This window comes from Zootoca vivipara, chromosome 12 (assembly GCF_963506605.1).
Source record: "Zootoca vivipara chromosome 12, rZooViv1.1, whole genome shotgun sequence".
NCBI lineage: Eukaryota > Metazoa > Chordata > Lepidosauria > Squamata > Lacertidae > Zootoca > Zootoca vivipara.
This window is the reverse complement of record NC_083287.1, coordinates 49,172,080-49,190,911: the sequence shown is the minus strand read 5'-3', so window position 1 is coordinate 49,190,911 and position 18,832 is coordinate 49,172,080. Positions and strand designations below refer to the sequence as shown.

The 18,832-nt window shown below is 43.8% G+C and overlaps 1 protein-coding gene across 2 annotated transcripts in view; it reads right to left on the bottom strand.

The window, feature by feature from the left end:
- PRKAG2 (protein kinase AMP-activated non-catalytic subunit gamma 2) overlaps nucleotides 1–18,832 on the bottom strand; it is a 213,966-nt gene that overhangs the window by 49,915 nt on the left and 145,219 nt on the right. For both annotated transcript variants that reach the window (XM_060280923.1, XM_035129352.2), the window contains exon 5: nucleotides 10,779–10,845. In XM_060280923.1, coding sequence (XP_060136906.1) covers nucleotides 10,779–10,845 — 67 coding nt within the window. The remainder of the gene's footprint in view (nucleotides 1–10,778; nucleotides 10,846–18,832) is intronic.

The window sequence follows — 18,832 nt, the reverse complement described above, 5'->3', positions numbered from 1 at the left end:
ACATGTCAGAGCCTTGGCACTGCTCTGGTCAAGGGACAGTGGATGAGGGGCTCAGCGAGACGTCGGAGCCCAGGCGCCGCCCCAGCCAGCAAGAGGGAAGACCTCTCCTTCCGGTGCCCGAATTGAGGTGCGCGCCCACACGTAGGCTATGGGGCGGCATTTTGGGGTGCCCAGGCTTTTATGCTGCCTCCGAGGCAGACAGAAGCCATTGCCGGGTTCTGAAAGTGACTAGGTGGTCATGTTTTCTGCTATCTCTGCACTGTAAATAGTATGCACAATAAAACTCTTAAGCCAGCGCAGACTGGAGCATCTTTACTCAAGAGTAGCCTTAACAACCCCTGACAATATGAATGCTATATGAAGTACAAAGTGAAATTCTCAACATTTCTACTGCAATAGCCATATAAACTTGGGCATAATTTTTAAAGTTATCGATGAGAAAAATCAATGAACAAATTTAGTGGGTGCAGAACTCCAGAATGAGGCAGGTTCACTTCCCTGATGAAAGGCAAAACCCAGCAAGAAAACAGAATGCCTGGAAAGCAAGCAGTGAGATGTTCCTCCACAACAGGTCTGAGAATATTGATGTGAAAAGGAATTTACCTTTGGAAATTAAAAAGAACACTGTTTGAAAAGAGGATTTATTGGCAGTGGTGAGAGTGGATTATATCTAGCGAATATTTTAAGTAGATTTCAAGAAAAAAGGATGTGGGAACAACAGAAGAGAAAGACATATGTTGGCAACAGGAGTGGGAAACTTGATTTTTAAAAATTGTATTAAATTAATTAGGTTTGATTTGTATTAATATACAAAACTAATAAAATAATTTGAAAAAAGAAGAAGAAAGTAAGCAGTGCACCTTTAATGGGAAGTTGAGACAGCCGCTATTCTATGGGATGATATGTTTCAGCATATTAACAAATATAATCAGAACCATGTGCTTCCTACATGCATATGAATTCAGAGCAGACAACTAAGCACATAAACAGCCCAAGTGGACTCCCAGTGTGATAAACACATGCCTGAAGGTTCCCTCAGCTTTGCTATGATTTGCACTTCTGGTTTCATGTTGCACGATTATTGCCATGTTGGGGGGAAATGATACATAAAGCAGCCCTAATTAATTTTACACCTGAATTGGCACTGATATTTAAAACCCAGTGTTTAAATATTCATGGCATTAAGTTCCAAATCAGATTGCTGTTGCAGTTTTGGGGCGACAATGCAGAACAAAGAGAGCAAAAAATATGAGTGGTTTCTAGAAGATGCCAGAATGGGCGAGTTGAGATGGAGCCACTTGCTTTGAGACAATATAAGTTAAACGTCAGCCATTGTTAGAATTACCCATTTATATCACACTTTAAATCTTTTTTAGGTGGCTTACAAAGAAAGTCACAAGGTTACAAATTCAGCTTAGAATAATTCCGTTATAAAACTATTTCTCTACCATCACATCAGGTAATTCAGGAATCACCACACTGGCAATTGCCTTTCAATACTGTACATTTATGAATTGCATTGATACAATTCATACAGTTGATACAATGCACCAGGGATGCAGGTGGCACTGTGGGTTAAACCACAGAGCCTAGGGCTTGCCGATCAGAAGGTCGGCAGTTCGAATCCCAGTGACAGGGTGAGCTCCCGTTGCTCGGTCCCAGCTCCTGCCAACCTAGCAGTTCGAAAGCACGTCAAAGTGCAAGTAGATATATAGGTACCGCTCCAAGGCCGCAACCCCAGAGTTGGTCACGACTGGACCTGGTCAGGGGTCCCTTTACATTTATGAATATTTTATTTATTCTGGGAAACCTTTTCAGTTTGCTTCTAGATATGGCCAAGTTAGTCGATATCTGGGAGGGGCTTCCCTTCCACAGACATGGCTGGAATCTAAAACTGTGGCTATACCCAAGCCATATAAAGATCCGTTGCAGGTGGAATCCTACTGCACAATATTTTTGACTAACCATGTACTACATAAAATCAATATTTATAACCACAAACAAATTGATTCTTAATCTAAAGCTATCATTCATATTAATCATCTGAACTCCAACAGTAGACATATTAAATGTGGGACAAAGCAAGGTTGTCCTTTATTACAATTTTTACTTATTCTAACACTAGGGACTAGAACCTTTTGCTATTACGGCTGAATTTCCCTGCAATGCCCTGCATTGTTCAGCAGGCTCCGGGAAGTGGATAATCTAAATGCAGTTGGAAAAGGCTGCGTCTCTCATATGGATATAGTTACAGCTGCAGCCACTTCAGTGCCAGATCTGCTCATGTCCTGGCTTACAAGGCATCATTTCCTTTTTCTATTAGAAACTGGACCTCGGCAGACATTTCAGGGATAAATATTAAAGGAAGATACTGTATCTTCGGAAAGTACATGGATGATATTATGCTAACTACATCGAAACCCATGCAAACAGCTCAAGCAATACAAGAACTTAACTAACTTTGCCTCTGTCACAAGGTGTGTACAGTATTTCAAGAAGCATGTATAAATGACAGACTGCACTGCAAGTAATTAGGTACAGTAGAACTTGGATTCAGTCAAGACATGTATACTGTATAAGTATTGCATGCCTTTTCTGTTTTCTTCTGCAAAAGCAATTATGGTAAGTTGTGTAGTCAACAGTATGGACACATCTGCATAAACATTGGTTAATATACCAATGAAGTGAAGAGTTTATATATAATCCAAAGTATAAATCAGGGCAACATTACAGCAATTGTTGTTTGCATTAATCCACAAATGAAGATTCAATGACTTGTGACTGGTTACTCATTAAGACTAGAAATAACATGAAAACAGCCTGGAAGAAAGTATTCCATTTGTATATCTCCATCAAAGCCCAGGAGACTGCATGGGGAGGGAGATCATTTCATTTTATCCAACTGCTCTGTGAGGTAGGTACAGGTAAGAGACAATGACTGGTCAAGGCAACTTAGTGAGTTAAACAGGAATCTAAACATGTTACCCACCTCAAACCCAAAATTCTAGAGACAAAGCCACACATGGATGATAGGTCATCAGATCTCCAGTCATCTTTTTCAAAGCTTATAAAGCAACCTTTTCTCCCAGTCAATATTGCTCCAGTTATTAGCATTGCTGGACTGGAAAAAAGCAAGTTCCTGTCCCCCATTGGACAGAATGAATCCACAATTCAATCAGGAAATGATACAGAGAGAAAAGGTTAAATCCTTGCCACTTCAGCTCTTTGGCACCATTCAAATATGGTCTCTGCCCCCCTGCAGCTTTCTTTAGAAACACTTTTACCATTGGGAGTGGTCTTTCCTCTAAGAAGGTCCAGATGGCATATATGGTTTTCCATGTGAAGAAGGTTAGGCTGAGAGATAGTGACTGGTTTCATAGGTGGTCTCACAAGTCACGGTCTAACCACTACATCACACTGGCTACCAAGTTCCATACACTGGGACAACTCCATATAGTAATGCAGTTACAGTGGTACCTCGGTTTATGAACACAATTGGTTCCGGAAGTCTGTTCATAAACTGAAGCGTTCATAAACTGAAGCGAACTTTCCCATTGAAAGTAATGGAACGTGGATTAATCCGTTCCATACGGTCCGCGGAGTAACCGTTCATAAACTGAAGCAAACTTTTCCATTGAAAGTAATGGAAAGTGGATTAATCCGTTCCAGACGGGTCCGTGAAGTACTTAAACTGAAGCGTTCATAAACTGAAACATGGGTGTAATTGGTTCCGGAAGTCTGTTCATAAACTGAAGCGTTCATAAACTGAAGCGAACTTTCCCATTAAAAGTAATGGAAAGTGAATTAATCCGTTCCAGATGGGTCCGCGGTGTTCATAAACCGAAAATTCATAAACCGAGGTGTTCATAAACTGAGGTTCCACTGTACTCCTTTATGACTTATGATCAGCATTGTACTGATGCTGATGTAACTATGAAACCATAAGGAGAAATGGGCAGAAGTGGGACTGTAGGGGTGGAGTAGCTAGTGTAGCTGTCATCTTATCCTACTAATTTCAAAAGTTATGCCAGCTGTTCTATGCACTTACTAACTCAATGGAAAACTAAAATGAATGCTAATCATCCTTCAGGTCATGTTGTAGAATAGGAGGACAGCACCAGAAAGACGTAAGGAAGGGACTAGAACTCATACAAACACAAGATGAATCTACAGCACTCTGCTCCTCACATCTAAGTAAGGAGATGGATTTAACGAAAGGGCAGTTTTATACAAAACAAGACTACAAAGGGCAAACAAACAACACTCCCCTTTTCAGAAACCATTATTAGGCACACTTCAGGATTCTACAGCCAGATGGGCGGGGTATAAATTTATTATTATTATTATTATTATTATTATTATTATTATTATTATTATTATTATTATACAACTATCTTCAGCCCTGGTGAAGTTTTCCCCATACACTGGAAAAAGCAAGGGGACACCAAACATTCACATTCCATGGATTGCTGTCTTTATTTTTCATTAAAAGATCAGAACCATAGTGCATGACAGGAGAACAGTAATGAGACAGATCCAATGCAACTTCCTCCAGTAAATGGGCATTGCCTTAATATTGTTTCCTCAAATGTAGATATCGGAACTACTACTTGAGTGCATACTCACATAAGTGTGACTGTGACATGCAAAAAGTGGAAGAGAAACAGCAGCTGTCACTATCTTAATCGGGCAATAGGACCACTGTTTCCATTTAAGTCATATAAACTACCCAATTTTGGAAGTTGGATACTACAGCACAGGTCTAATGTTTACATTCAAGATGTTATTGGCAAATGCAAAGAGCTCACACTACAATTCTATCTGGGAGAGAGCCCCAAGGAAGCCAGTCCCGTCATGTTCAAAAATTAATCAGAGAAAACAAAGCCCACCTGTCACTTAAGAATTCATAGCACGTTTTTCTAACAGGAGAAAGTTTTTAGCCTAAGGGGAAAATGACTTACTAGTACTATACTTCAACACTTGGAGAGGATGTCAGCATCTCCCATTCCTTTTCTTCGATATAAGATTTAAACAAATTGCTCTGACAGCAAGAATTCAGTGTCAGAAACCTTTTTGTCCCTGGCCACCAATGTGTAAAAAGATATCTCAAAGAACAAATGCAGTTTTGTATATTGTCTACTGCTTCTTGTTCTTAAAACTGTGCTGATGAGAAATGGATGAAAGCCAACATTGCAGCAGAACCAGTTATCCAAGATAGACTTACAGCTCTGCACCAACCAATTAACAGAAGTGATAGGTATATAAAAAAAGGTAAAGGGACCCCTGACCATTAGGTCCAGTCGTGACCGACTCTGGGGTTGCGCGCTCATCTCGCATTATTGGCCGAGGGAGCTAGCGTATAGCTTCCAGGTCATGTGGCCAGCATGACAAAGCCGCTTCTGGCAAACCAGAGCAGCACATGGAAACGCCGTTTACCTTCCCGCTGTAGCGGTTCCTATTTATCTACTTGCATTTTGACGTGCTTTCGAACTGCTAGGTTGGCAGGAGCTGAGACCAAGCAACGGGAGCTCACCCCGTCACAGGGATTTGAACCGCCGACCTTCTGATCAGCAAGCCCTAGGCTCAATGGTTTAACCCACAGCACCACCTGGGTCCCTGGTATATAGTTGATGCTTAATAGTTTTATTCTTAGAAATGGTTTGCAACCAAATTGAATTTTAGTCCAATTAATTTCAGAACACATTAACACTAAGTTCAAACTATGCTACACAACAAACTGCTATTAAAGTTTCATGCCGAACAAACAAATATATTGGGATGCCCAATCATTAATAAAGCAACTTTTAAAAACTGAGAAGTCTGATACCAGTTTCCCAATTCTTCCATCACGTAATTATAAAAATCAAAACAATCAAATACATTGCCTACTAAAGACTTAAGTATAGCTGTTGCTAACAACAGTACAGTACTGCTTTTGTCACTGAACCATTTTCAGCTATGAAGTAGGGTAATAACTTTATTCTTGATAAAACAGATTAATCCTTTCTCAGAAATCATATCTCTATGGTACTTTATAAAATTATTTTATACAGGTTGCCTACTGGGTTTAAATATTCTGTAAAATTGACATGAGCACCACATTTTTATTGGGAAGCTGGGCTAGAGAGAAAGGAGCTCTCTACTGGATGTAATGGTTCCATTTAATCAAGGCAGCAGTTCCTCTCCCTGTGAGCAGATATAATTTCCATGACTTCTATTCCAGAGCAGTCTCTAATTCACCCTCTTCTTGCTCATCTCCTGTGTGCCACTGGGGAGATGATTATGCATCATGGAAGCGAGTGGTACATTTTAACTGGAAAAGATGTACCGTATCTCTTGTACAAAGGAGGGGGACATTGCAGGTGTTTTCCTGGAGGGGGCGCAAACTAAGGGCTAGCTCTGCTTGTAAGATGCCTATAGAGCTAAAACTCACAAACCTCTCAGGGACAGAACTCTCATCTGAACATATATTTCAATTCCCCCAATCAAGATGGAGTGAGTGAACGCAAACATCAACTTATCTGTGTTAACAGAACGATACTGGTGGCAGGGAAGAATTTTAATTTATCGTAAGTGGGAATCCAGCAATTTTTGTTCTTCTCCCTCTTAGGAATAAACCTAATTTACATGAAGCATCAATTTGGCTACAAGGTACACACCCTGACACTTAATGTCATAGTTCTTCATACAACAAATAGGGGAAAGGCTAGGCATGAGCAATGTGACTACTGATTTTTGATGAGAGTTGAAGCTTGCTCCTAAACAGGATTAGAAATGGTGACAAAAACCTATTGTGAGTACAATGGACTTGTACAATATTCTGAGTACAATAGACTTGTACAGTTGCACCAAGTAATCTTTTTAACTTAGCCAAGACCTCCTCATCTTTAACTTAGCCAAGACCATCCTCCACCTGGTGGAACGCTCTTTCCCAGGAGACCAGGGCCCTGCGGGATTTGTCATCTTTCCGCAGGGCCTGCAAGACAGAGCTGTTCCGCCTGGCCTTTGGGTTAGACTCAGCCTGACCCCTGTGTTTTTCCCCCTCATGGCTTGGATTTATGGCCTACTTGAAATGAGGCTGCACTTTAAATTTTAATACTGTATTTTAATCTGTATTTTAACTAATTGTTTTTATGTTTTATTGTGGTTCTGTTGGTGTCAGCCACTTATGGCCTACTTGAAATGAGGCTGCACTTTAAATTTTAATACTGTATTTTAATCTGTATTTTAATTAATTGTTTTTATGTTTTATTGTGGTTTTGTTGGTGTCAGCCGCCCTGAGCCCTGTTTTTGACTGGGGAGGGCGGGGTATAAATAAAAAATTTATTATTATTTATTATCTTGTGCCCTTTGCTACACATTCTGGACAACAACTCCTGCCACAGGAGCCAACTCCTAGGGGCCAAGGTCCCTTTGCCCCCTACCAATAAAATATTTGAGGGGGCCAGACCATATTTTATTGCTGGTTCTTGAAATCAGCCAGCAATAATCTCTTGTATCCATTTACTGCTTTATCACAAAATGCTCAGCTCAAGAAGAGAAGACACTTTTGACATTCCTAATGAAGTCAAAGCTTAGACCAAACGTTTTAGCATCTTTAAAGCACTACGGTAATTTAAATTGAAGATGCACAGTTACTCGGAAGAGATCATTCATAAAAGCAAACACAACCATTAGATCAGGAAGAGAGTCTTGTAGCTCTACTACCCACTAAACTGTGATTGCTGCAGTCATTCCATGGTGAGACCCATTAAGAAACTGGTCTTGCTGATGTTTCAAGCCAAGACATAGCAATGATCAAAAGTCAGTCCTATAATTCATGAGGTGGTCCAGGAAACCTTCCAATACAAAGTGCAATCAAGTTGCTAACAGCACAATCCTATATGTATTTACTTAGAAGCTACATCCTACTGTGTTTAGGATTGCAGGAGTCCACTAACTGTCCTCAAAGTCTACTACAGTAATCACAGGAAGAAATGGAGTAAGTTCTTAGGAAAAAACCAGCTCTGTTAATTATAAAGCATTTTTTCTCTGTAAATATGTTCTGGAAAACTGCTTTTGATTGTTGTACCGCCTATAACTCTTAAGAGTCTAATAAACTGAGTCACCAAAAATTGAAAAGAAAAATGAATCCTTTGTTAAAAGATCTTTTAAATAAGAAGCTCAGTTATGAGTGGGAATGCAAGAAGCATTATGTTAACTTGTCCATCTAATTAAGTAGACTTTCTCAAAACAAAACAGACTTTGAGAGTCACTGTGCTGAAATATCCTTTAAGAGCTTTCTGTTATTTACACCATATTTACGTGACATAGCAGTCACTCTATAGTATCTTCTATAACTAAAGCTCATTGGGGGAAAATAGGCCTGTACTAAATTTACAGAGGCTTATCCTAACAGGCTTAAATTTCCAAAACAAAATGTGGATATGAAGTTGTGTGAAGAGATTGCAGTCACAACAGTGCACTTTGAACAAGTATTTTAATGGAGGTCCATGGAAGATTATCTTAGGAGAACTGTGCATATCTGCAGAAGAACTAACTGTTCAGAGGTACTCTAAATGCTTCTAGGGGGCACACGGTAAAGGTGCCAGATGTCCCTTATTTTAACTCACTGACCTGACCCTTAATCCAGAATACCACAGCCCATTAGACCACAATAGCAAAACATTATGTCAGACACCACTGCTGTTGCTTTTAAAAACAATTAGGTTTGGCAATCTCAATATGATCTGCCCCTTCTTACAAAACTACAAATAAAGAGCTATATTGCCTAGGAAGGCCTGTGTATACATCAAAAGTTTATTTTGAGGTCTCAGAGTTGCATGTGGCAAGTTGCCTGTTTAGCCAGTTTTTAGATGGCTGTGTGAGAGAACACTTTTAGAACACATCCAACAGCAAAGGGTGACTAACTGATGGGATAAATGGTGCTGGAGGGAGAAACCTATTCCATGGAACGAGAACACACTGTGCACACAAAACATATCTATTCTATGGAAACGGGTAATTCCCATTTATGAGAACTGCTTGGAGAGGAAATAGGTAATTCCCGTTTGGGAATTGCTTGGGGAGGAGTAATTTCTGTATGGCAAGAATGCAGAAATAGATTAAAGGCAAAGGTAAAGGGACCCCTGACTCCAGCCGCGGACGACTCTGGGTTTGCGGCGCTCATCTCTGTTCTATTGGGCAGACTGCAGGTTTGTCCCTGATCTACTAAGTAAGTAATTGCTCTACCCACCCCTAGCCTCAATTCCATACTGTTTCAGAATAGCTACTTCACACAACTGTGTACTGACAGAGCAGAAATGGATTTACCTTCTAGCACCACCCTCTCCAAATGCAAGTAGGGCACAGCATTTAAAGGGTATTACCCAATGCCATAGAGAACAGGAATCAAGAATTTTTAGAGGAATAATTTTATGAAATGCCACTTGTCATAACAGTGGTGCAGAGCGAAGGAAAGCTACCTCTGATGAAGTTTCCTTTCCCATAGAGCTATTAAAAGGTCTTCTTGAAGACCTTTAATTAACACTGCTTTTAATTACTGTGTGTAGGTCTGTATTTTAATGCTGTTGCTGTTTTAATTATGCTTTTAGCTTTGACTAATATTTTCAAATTAATGTATGTTGAATTCTCTCTCTCTTTTTAATGGTCCATTTTGATATGAACCTCCTCAGAAGGGTTTGCCCTGTAAAGAGAAATACATATTCTGAAATAAATATATAAACCTAAGAACCCAGGCATAAAAGAGTTAATATTTTAGACTGTAGGGTCCATGGGGGCCAGGGATACATCCTTTCACTTCTGAACCCATGTACACTAACGGTACCGAAGAAACTAACTAATCCACATGAAGCCCCTTTGACTATGGCTGCATATTCACCATACATTTAAAATCACACGACTTTCCCCAAAGAATCTGAGAGGGCTGCAGTTTGAATGTGTATTGTAGGAATTGTAATGGTAGGAATTGTAGCTCTGCGAGGAGAAAACGACACTTCCAGGGATTTTCTTCGGGAGAAACAAATGTACTGTAAATTCCGCCCACGCACTGTAGGCTGTCAATTCTTTGGAGGGGGGGCGCAATACCATTTTAGCCCAGATCTTACCACACACCTCTATCTTGCACCTCCCATTGTTACTTGGGAGAGGTTGCTTAGAATATAAAGAAGCCTATATCCTGTCTATCCCCCCCTGCCCACTTTACCTTTCATTCTTTCTCACCAAATCATTTATTGCAAGCCACCGGTTGGACATCATCATTATTAATATTATTATTATTATCCCGGCACTAATGCAACTGGTATGCCTGTATGCCTGGCTACTCCAGAAATCCCTACCCCACCCCAGGGTGGCCTTACCTGGCTGGGAAAGGAAAGATGTGTGTGTGTGTGTGTGTGTGTGTGTGTGTGTGTGTGTGAGAGAGAGAGAGAGAGAGAGAGAGAGAGAGAGAGAGAGAGATACCAAAACTGCCCGCTCTTCCTGCTACCAAGGAGCCCTGTACAAATTCATCACAGAACACAGCAGCAGGGAAAGCAGGTGTCTGCACGGTCAGCGGTGTGTGCCCAGGCAGGCTCCATACCCGGTTACGAGGTTGTTGTTGTTTTGTGTGTGTGTGTGTGTGTGTGTGTGTGTGTGTGTGTGTGTGTGTTTCTGAAGGGATTCCACCTGCCCCGGGGTTCCCCCATGATCTCACCCAGCCACCCTGTCCCGATTTGTCTGCCGGCCTGTCTCACCGCCCTCCCTCCCCCTCCGCCGCGCCTGCCGCCGCTTCTCCTTACCTTCATCCTCGAGCTCCAGTTTCTCCAGCATCCCTTCGCAGGCGGCCGGGGACTGAGGAGGAGCTGCCTGCAGGAGGGCGGGGAGGGAGACACAAGAGAGAGACGGTGGGATCAGCAGCATCCAGGCGCGGGACTCACCGGACCCGCGGCGGCATCCCCGGGGGCGGGCGGAAGCGGAGCGTGCGGCGGACAGCCGGGGGACTGCGGAGCCGGTTACGGCGACCGGCAATGCTCCAGGCTCGGCCTGACAAGAGCGGGCTCGGTTTGCGATGCCTCCCGCACGCTCCGAGGAAGGGGACTGGCCGAGGGGAGGAGCCGACGGGCGGGAGGGCTCGGCCGCCCTTTCTCTCTCTCACTCCCCCCCCCCAACAGCCCATTAACCCCTTCGCAGTCTTGCCAAGGCCCGGCGATATACCGAGAGCTCTTCCCGCCCCTTTCAGGGACTCGGTAAGCCGCGGCGCGGTCTGGCTTCCCCCTCAGCAAGGGCGGCATCCCCTCTCCCTGGGCTGAGGTGCGAAGGGCGGACGTTAAGCGGCCAACGGCCGCCAGCAGAACGTTGGCGCGTTTCAACCGCCACCTTTACACACCCCTATTTCGGGAAAGCGCAGTGGAACATCCCACGCCGCGCTACTGCCCCTCGGGAGAAGCGGGCAGCTACCACCTAGCATTTCGGAAAGAGGGAGAGAAGGGGGCGGGTCTGGCTGGCCGGCCGGCCGGCGGAAAATTTCCTATTTTGCTAGGGAAATAAGACGCCTACTGTCCTCCTCCCCACTGCTACGCCGCCGTTAAGAGATCAGGCCCGCAGGATTCCATATTAGACTTAAGAGGCGGAGGTAGGAGAGGAGACGCTTCTTCCCCACGCACCCCACCCCCTCCAGCTGCTGTTGGTATTGTCCAGTGTGCATTCACCTGCACGGTAAACAGGATGAACCACTGCTCTGGTGCAGGGGAGAAGCTTCATGTTCTTGTCTCCCCCTGCCATTCACGGCACACAGAATCGCAGAAAGCAGGGATCCCGAGGGTCATCTAGTCCAACCCCCTGCAATGCAGGAATCCTGCCCACAGCTGTCCCCGGGTGGGTGGGCTTGAACTGCCAAGCTTCTGGCTAACAGCCAGGTACACCGACCCATTGCGCCACAGTAAGAATGGACTTAGATTTGTATGGGCCTTAGTTTATCCGCAATATGATCCAGATGTTAGTTTCTCTCCTCACAGGGCAGGATGCACCAGTGGTTTCTACAGATGTGTCAGTGACTCCACAGTCTGGCAAGCCTAGTACTACAATGCCCCATCGTTGCATACAGGGCATCCTATCCCACCTGCCTTTGTTTTTCACCACCACCCTTCAGTATGCGCCCACACATCGTGCAGTATTCCCATTATCTGGTGCGCAGCCTTGCTCGTCTTTTTCAGTTCACCCTCCAATTGCACAAGAAGAATGAGACGGAGATGTATTTCCAACAACCTCCCCATTCAGTACTCATCACCACTGAACAGATTCCACCATACCTGTGCACTTTTTGTTAGTCTTCAACCTCCCAGCAGAGTACTTAAGGCAGGAAGGCCCTCCAGGTATTGGCCCTCCAGGTATTGGTCACTGCATCCTGATCATTGGCCGTGCTGGCTAGTGGTGATGGGGAAGTCCAGCAACATCTAGAGGGCCACAGGCTCTCCACCCTTGGCTTAAGAAGCAAATTTATATCCACACAACAGATGCATATGTTCTTATCTTTTTCAGCCACTTGTGGGTACATTTACTGTAACTTGCTTAAAACTTCTCATGTCCCTCACTTTAAGAGGTATTGGTTCTCCTGTTTCCGTCCCTGGCTCCCCCACTTCCCAAGAGTGCATATGCCGTTCCCCCTTAATGTTTAGCAGAGATGCTGAAAGGATTAGGTATCTCTGACTGCAATGAACAGCTCCTAAAAGGTGGATTCTGCACTTTACAAGTGCATTATTCATACTTTATCTGCTTTTTCTTGGAGGGTGCGTGGATTAACATGCTTAGCCAAACAAGTCTTATAGCTGGGTATAGGCCCAATCTAATTTAAGCAATTAGAGCAAAATAAAAATGGAAAGCTTGTAAGAAAGTCTGGTTCAGAGTAGATTTTATTTACCTGAACGGGATTTGCACAATAACTACAAATTAGATTTATATCTTGTAAGAATATGGCACATTATGTAATTTCATGCTTTCCTATTATTGAAGTTGGTTTTCAACAGGCAGAATTTTCAGGAGCACAGGAAAAATTCAGAACATTACTCATCTTTTGTAAGTGCACAGAGTTTATTTTTGAGGTTATATTATCCACTGCCAAACTCAGGCTTTCAGCATAAGTAGATATGCTTAACATAAGGATTCTAAATTTAAATAAGTTTAAATCACACATCTCAGCATAACCACACAAAGTCTTAACCAAATCCTTGCCTAAATATAAAGGTCTTTGACTGCATCCAGAGGGTGCTTATGCTAGGGTTAGACTATGGGTAGGCAAACTAAGGCCCAGGGGCCGGATGCGGCCCAATCGCCTTCTAAATCCAGCCCACGGATGGTCCGGGAATCAGCGTGTTTTTACATGAGTAGAATGTGCCCTTTTATTTAAAAGGCATCTCTGGGTTATTTGTGGGGCCTGCCTGGTGTTTTTACATGAGTAGAACGTGTGCTTTTATTTAAAACTAGCTGGCCCTGCACGCGTTGCTGTGCGTTAGTCTGTCAAATGGAGGGTAATAGGCCCCCTTCAGATCCCCCTGAGCCTCAGAGTCCCCCTGTTTTACAGGATCTCGTTGCGGAGGCGGGGTTTGTGGGTGTGGCGCGTTGTTGTGGCTAATTCCTGTGACTGCCCCCACCGTGTCCCGATCCATGATCTATTCTGTTTGTGTCCCCCCCCCTCCGTGACCGGCGTATCTCATGCCATTTTGAAGGATGGTATTTATTTTTGTCTTGTGGTTATTTGGTGGGGGATTTTGGGGGGTAGTGGTGCAAAATTTTAAAGTAAAAACCCCTTGCCATGCCCCCAAGTGCGTTGCTGTGGGTGATCCCCCCCAGGCCTAGTGGGGGCCTGGGGGCCTACATAAAACAAAGGCCATGCTGCATCCTGCGATCCATGTGGTTGCCCTCTCCCCCCCCCCCCGGGCCTAGTGGGGGCCTGGCGGCCTGGTAGGGGCCTACATAAAACAAAGACCGTGCTGCGACCTGCGATCCGGGCGCTCGCCCTCTCCCCTCCCCCGGGCCTAGTGGGGGCCTAGCAGCCTGGCAGGGCCTAGGGGTCTTGGTGGTTTCAGTTGCTTGGTTGATGATGTCATTATTTGGTTTGTGGGCGTGGTGTAGATTTAACAGGACGGGAGGGGTGTACTGTGGGAGGAATTCCACTTGAGGGCACTGTTTTACTTGGTGGAAAATCAGGTTTCTACCTGCGCAGGTGTGAGATTTGAGGGATTTTTTTCTGCAAACACTTGGGGAGTGGCATGGATCATTGTGTCCAAATTTCAGGACGATTGGTCAAGCGGTTATGGAGAAAAGTGGAGTCCACACTTTCACCATTTTTACATTTTTATATATATAAGATGCATCTCTGGGTTATTTGTGGGGCATAGGAATTTGTTCATTTCCCCCACTTCAAAATATAGTCTGCCCCCCACAAGGTCTGACGAACAGTGGACCAGCCCCCTGCTGAAAAAGTTTGCTGACCCCTAGGTTAGACGAAAGTGCACCATAACTATGGAGCTAATGTCACCAGAACGACTACATAATGTTTCTACTTGTATATAAAATTTGACACGTCAATTCACCCATCTTACTCTTCCATAGTCACTGACTATTAGTCAGTTACCTCAAATATGCCTGGAGAGTTGCTGCTTCCATCAATCACCCATTTCCAAATTCTTCCAAAATATTTATAGTCTCACTCAATCCTTATTCAGCCCACGGCATCATTCATGTCCTTTCACAAGGCAATATTGTATCTGCAACCAGAACCATGTTGAAGAAAAATGCACAGCTCCCTTTGTCTATGTAGAATTGTCTCAGGGAGCAAAATTCAGAGACTATTACTTCAGTATTATCATCACATACTCTCAGGTTCTGAATCCAGAGTAACAGTAGTCTCATACTTTGAAATTTGTTCTACACACAGAACAGGTCCACATGCACTCTGTACTCTATCTGTTTTTCTGGGATTGCTGCTCTAATGCACATGCTTAGTGTACTAAATATCATTTGATAAAATCATGAGTTACTTGAAATGACTAAATCTGCAAGCCTAACACAAGCATACTCGGAAGTAGCTTTCCTCCACTGAAATAATTCAAGGCAGGGGCTGCAAAAAAAACCATGGTGCAGATCAGCTGAATAAATGATAGGCATGTAAAGCAGCAATTCTTGTGGAGCAAGTTTCACAGAACTCATTTCACATAGCCTGGATAGCTCAATTGGTTAGACCACGGTGCTGATAATGCCAAGGTTGCAGGTTTGATCCCTGTAAGGGACAGCTGCTTATTCCTGCATTGCAGAAGGTTCGACAAGATGATCCTTGCGGTCCCTTCCAACCCTGATTCTATGTTTAGGAACTTGCTGCAAGCAGTGTTCAGCCTTATGCAAAACAAGGCTTTTCACCAATGCACAGTGGCCAGTGATCTAATTTCTATGTTCTATAAGTATAAAAAGAAGAGCAGGTTTATTGACTTTTCAGGCAAGGTAACAGTTGCTTTAAGAATAAACATGACTCTTAATATGTTTCTACCTTTTAGAAGACACTCTGGACACACTTGATTTATGCAGAGATTCCATCCCAACCCAATACTTGTCCTTTGAAGCTCATTGGGCAGATACAGCAGCCTTAAGAGATCCCCTTTTTATCTTCACACCCCAAAACATGGTTTTCAAGTGTAGTGTTTCAACAACATAAGCAACCAAACACATGGTGCAGGAGATTAGGTTTGCCAGGGTGACTGAAATCTCTCCTGAAAGGTTCCTTCAATTTCACATCTTCCAGACCTAACCCCTTCATCTTTTGCCTGCCAGCTGTCAGTTTGGATCTTAAGGGTCATAACTGTTGTTACACGGTTACTTAAGTGTTTTTCCTTAGAGAGAGACAGAGCCAGCAATTTCCTGCAGGGCTCAGATGCTCCCCGAGGCTTCTGTCTGCCACCAGCCACTGAACTTCAATGAGAGTATTCATTTTCCTCGGAAACAGTTCTCTCTCTCCTGCTGTGCTGTGGCAGCAAATGCCACTGCGGCTTAGGAATGCCCCTGGATGCACAATGCGGCACTTCAAAAGGAGCCATAGTGGCCATGCAGAGAATACAGACTTTTCTTGAAGTCAGCGCACAGGACAGGAACTACCAAAGCCCAGCAAGTCCCTAAATTGGGAACGTAACAGAATGTTAATTAAAAACAAAAGAGATGTTAGGCATTCCTCCCAAGCATCAGAATATAATTGCAACTGACAAGACCAGAGCAGAGCAATGGCCCATCTAACTTCAGTATCCCAATCCCAAAAAGTGACCAGTTTCAGAAAGCCCAAGGGAGGGAAATAGGAAACCTATAAAAGATCCCAGGCCGACTCAGCAATTCGTGCTTGCAGAAATAAATCTGCAAGTCATTCTAGTGCTCGCCAATCCCACACAGGTATGCTATTAACGCCAGATGCCAAGTCCTTCCAGCATCATTTGTGGCAGAATAATGAGTTGAAAGTGACCCCGGCAGCATACCTCTACAGTATTTCCTTGAATCCAGAAACACAAGAAGGGCCTTTACTCTCATCTCACACGAAGTTTGGCATTGCCCTCGCCGGTTTTGGAAGGATCTTTTGGGAAAGTCCCATGTGCCCAGAGACTTTGTGCCTGCCCACTAGGAGAAATAGGAAGCTCCGAACATTTGTTTTTTAGATGCCCCTTTTATGATGAGGTATGCAGAGAAACCATTGCCCCTCCCCCAACTGGAGAGGCTTGCTGACCTTCTGGATAAGCCTAAACTTAATGCTCTCCTCTTAGGCAAAGATCAAAAGACGACCTGGATGGTCTCCAGATTCTGTGCGCAGATTTGTAGGCGCAGACCTTCCTCCCAGAACAAATTAGTCTGCTGGGAAAACAGTTGAAGTGAGCCTCCAGGGTGATAGGGCCAATCTGTATGGTATCTCAAACTTTAAATTTCACGTGTCTAAATTTCACCGTAATTTTAATTCTTAAGCTGTTTGCTGTATGCTGTTTTAAATGCATATTTTATTCTTGTGAAACCTGTCCTAGATGTGCCTTTCAAGCTGGTCTATAACCGTAATAAACAAATGAATGAAAAGGACTTGAAAGTGAACTTCAAGCAGCACCATGATTGCAGAAGAAGCTATTACTCTTTGCAAGACATGAACTGGGAGGTACACCTGTCAAAAGCCACTCTTTTAAAGCAAAAGGAGGTGGTAGCTTAAACCTGCAGGGAAGAAGTATTTATCATATATGTTCCTGTTCTGCATTTTTGAAAAGCCTCGTAAGATTCATTGTCAAATGACTAACTTGGATTTGGATTTTTAAAAATTCTTGCTGAAAATAGTCATAACATCACAACTTAAAGCCATGCAGGTGAAATTCCAGTTGCTGCTTCTACTGGGCACACCATAAAAGTTTCATCGGCTCAGTATTAATGCAAGCAACACCAAAACACCCAAGGCTGCATGCAGATGTTCTTGGATCTCCTACTGTGGACTTGCACGATAACATACTACCGTAATACAGTACATTCATATTCCAAGATCAATTCGCTGCCTCACCACAACAGACCAATAATCACACCCACCCAAACACTTCCTAGTTATGTTCCTTGGTCAGCATAGTATATATACAGAATGCTACGTACTTTTCCTAGGCATATGCAATCTGACAAGAAGAAGAAGAGTTTGGATTTGATATCCCGCTTTATCACTACCCGAAGGAGTCTCAAAGCGGCTAACAATCTCCTTTCTCCCCCCCCCCCCACAACAAACACTCTGTGAGGTGAGTGGGGCTGAGAGACTTCAAAGAAGTGTGACTAGCCCAAGGTCACCCAGCAGCTGCATGTGGAGGAGCGAAGACACGAACCCGGTTCCCCAGATTACGAGACTACCGTTCTTAACCACTACACCAAACTGGCTCTCTGTTCCACAAACTGTGGAATATATTGAGAAGCCTTGCCATTGGCCTCATCTAGCTCAGTATGGTCTACTGATGAGCAGTGGGCTCTCTGGGGCTTTTGGGAAGGGGTCTTTACCAGTCTTATGTGGAGGTGCCATGGATTGAACCTGGGAGGCTCTGCATAGCAAATATGTGCTCTATCACTGAATTATGTTGCCAGGATGCCACCAGCAGTCTCCAGATCTCCAGCTGTCTCTCAGGATGCTTCCTATTTGCACCTGTTAAGCAAAGAGGGACTTGTCCACACCGGACTGGACTGTGAACTTGAGTCCAAGATTTCTGGGCAATGCCCTCAACCAGAACCCAGTCATCATTTATTGTTGAGTGAAGTTAGATTTCCTCAACTATGGGAAGATCTGAAAAGCAAAGCAAAACCCAAAACAAATCCAGTGGTGCTGTTTGTATTCCCTTCAGTTAAGGCAGCACCAGAAAGATCTATGCAATCTCAGAGTGAGGTGGGGGCAGGGGGGGGGCGAATCCGGAGTTTGAATGCAGGGTGCAAGGGAAGAAAGGACATTTTTCTCTGCTTCCCCACTTCCAGCCACGCTGAAGACTGGAGAAGGGACCCGCATGAGAATGTGATGGGAGAGGGAGCATGACTTTGCTTTTGAAGGTGGATGAAGATTTGTTTGAGGGGCCACCTTAAGCCTTGTTAAAGCTTGCAAGTGGTTGGAGCAACACTGAATTGGCTCTGGTTTCTGAAACTGTGACTGAATCGTGCATTCATTTTGGGATCCTGCCCTTGTGTGGACCAGTGTGTTGTGTGCACTTGCTACATTATATGTGCAATGAGCCTGCACAACATGCGATTCCTCAGGTTGACTGCAGCCTGCATAACGCAGCAAAAGCTGGTGCTTGACAATTCCTGTAGCACATTGACTTCAGCAGACTGGGCC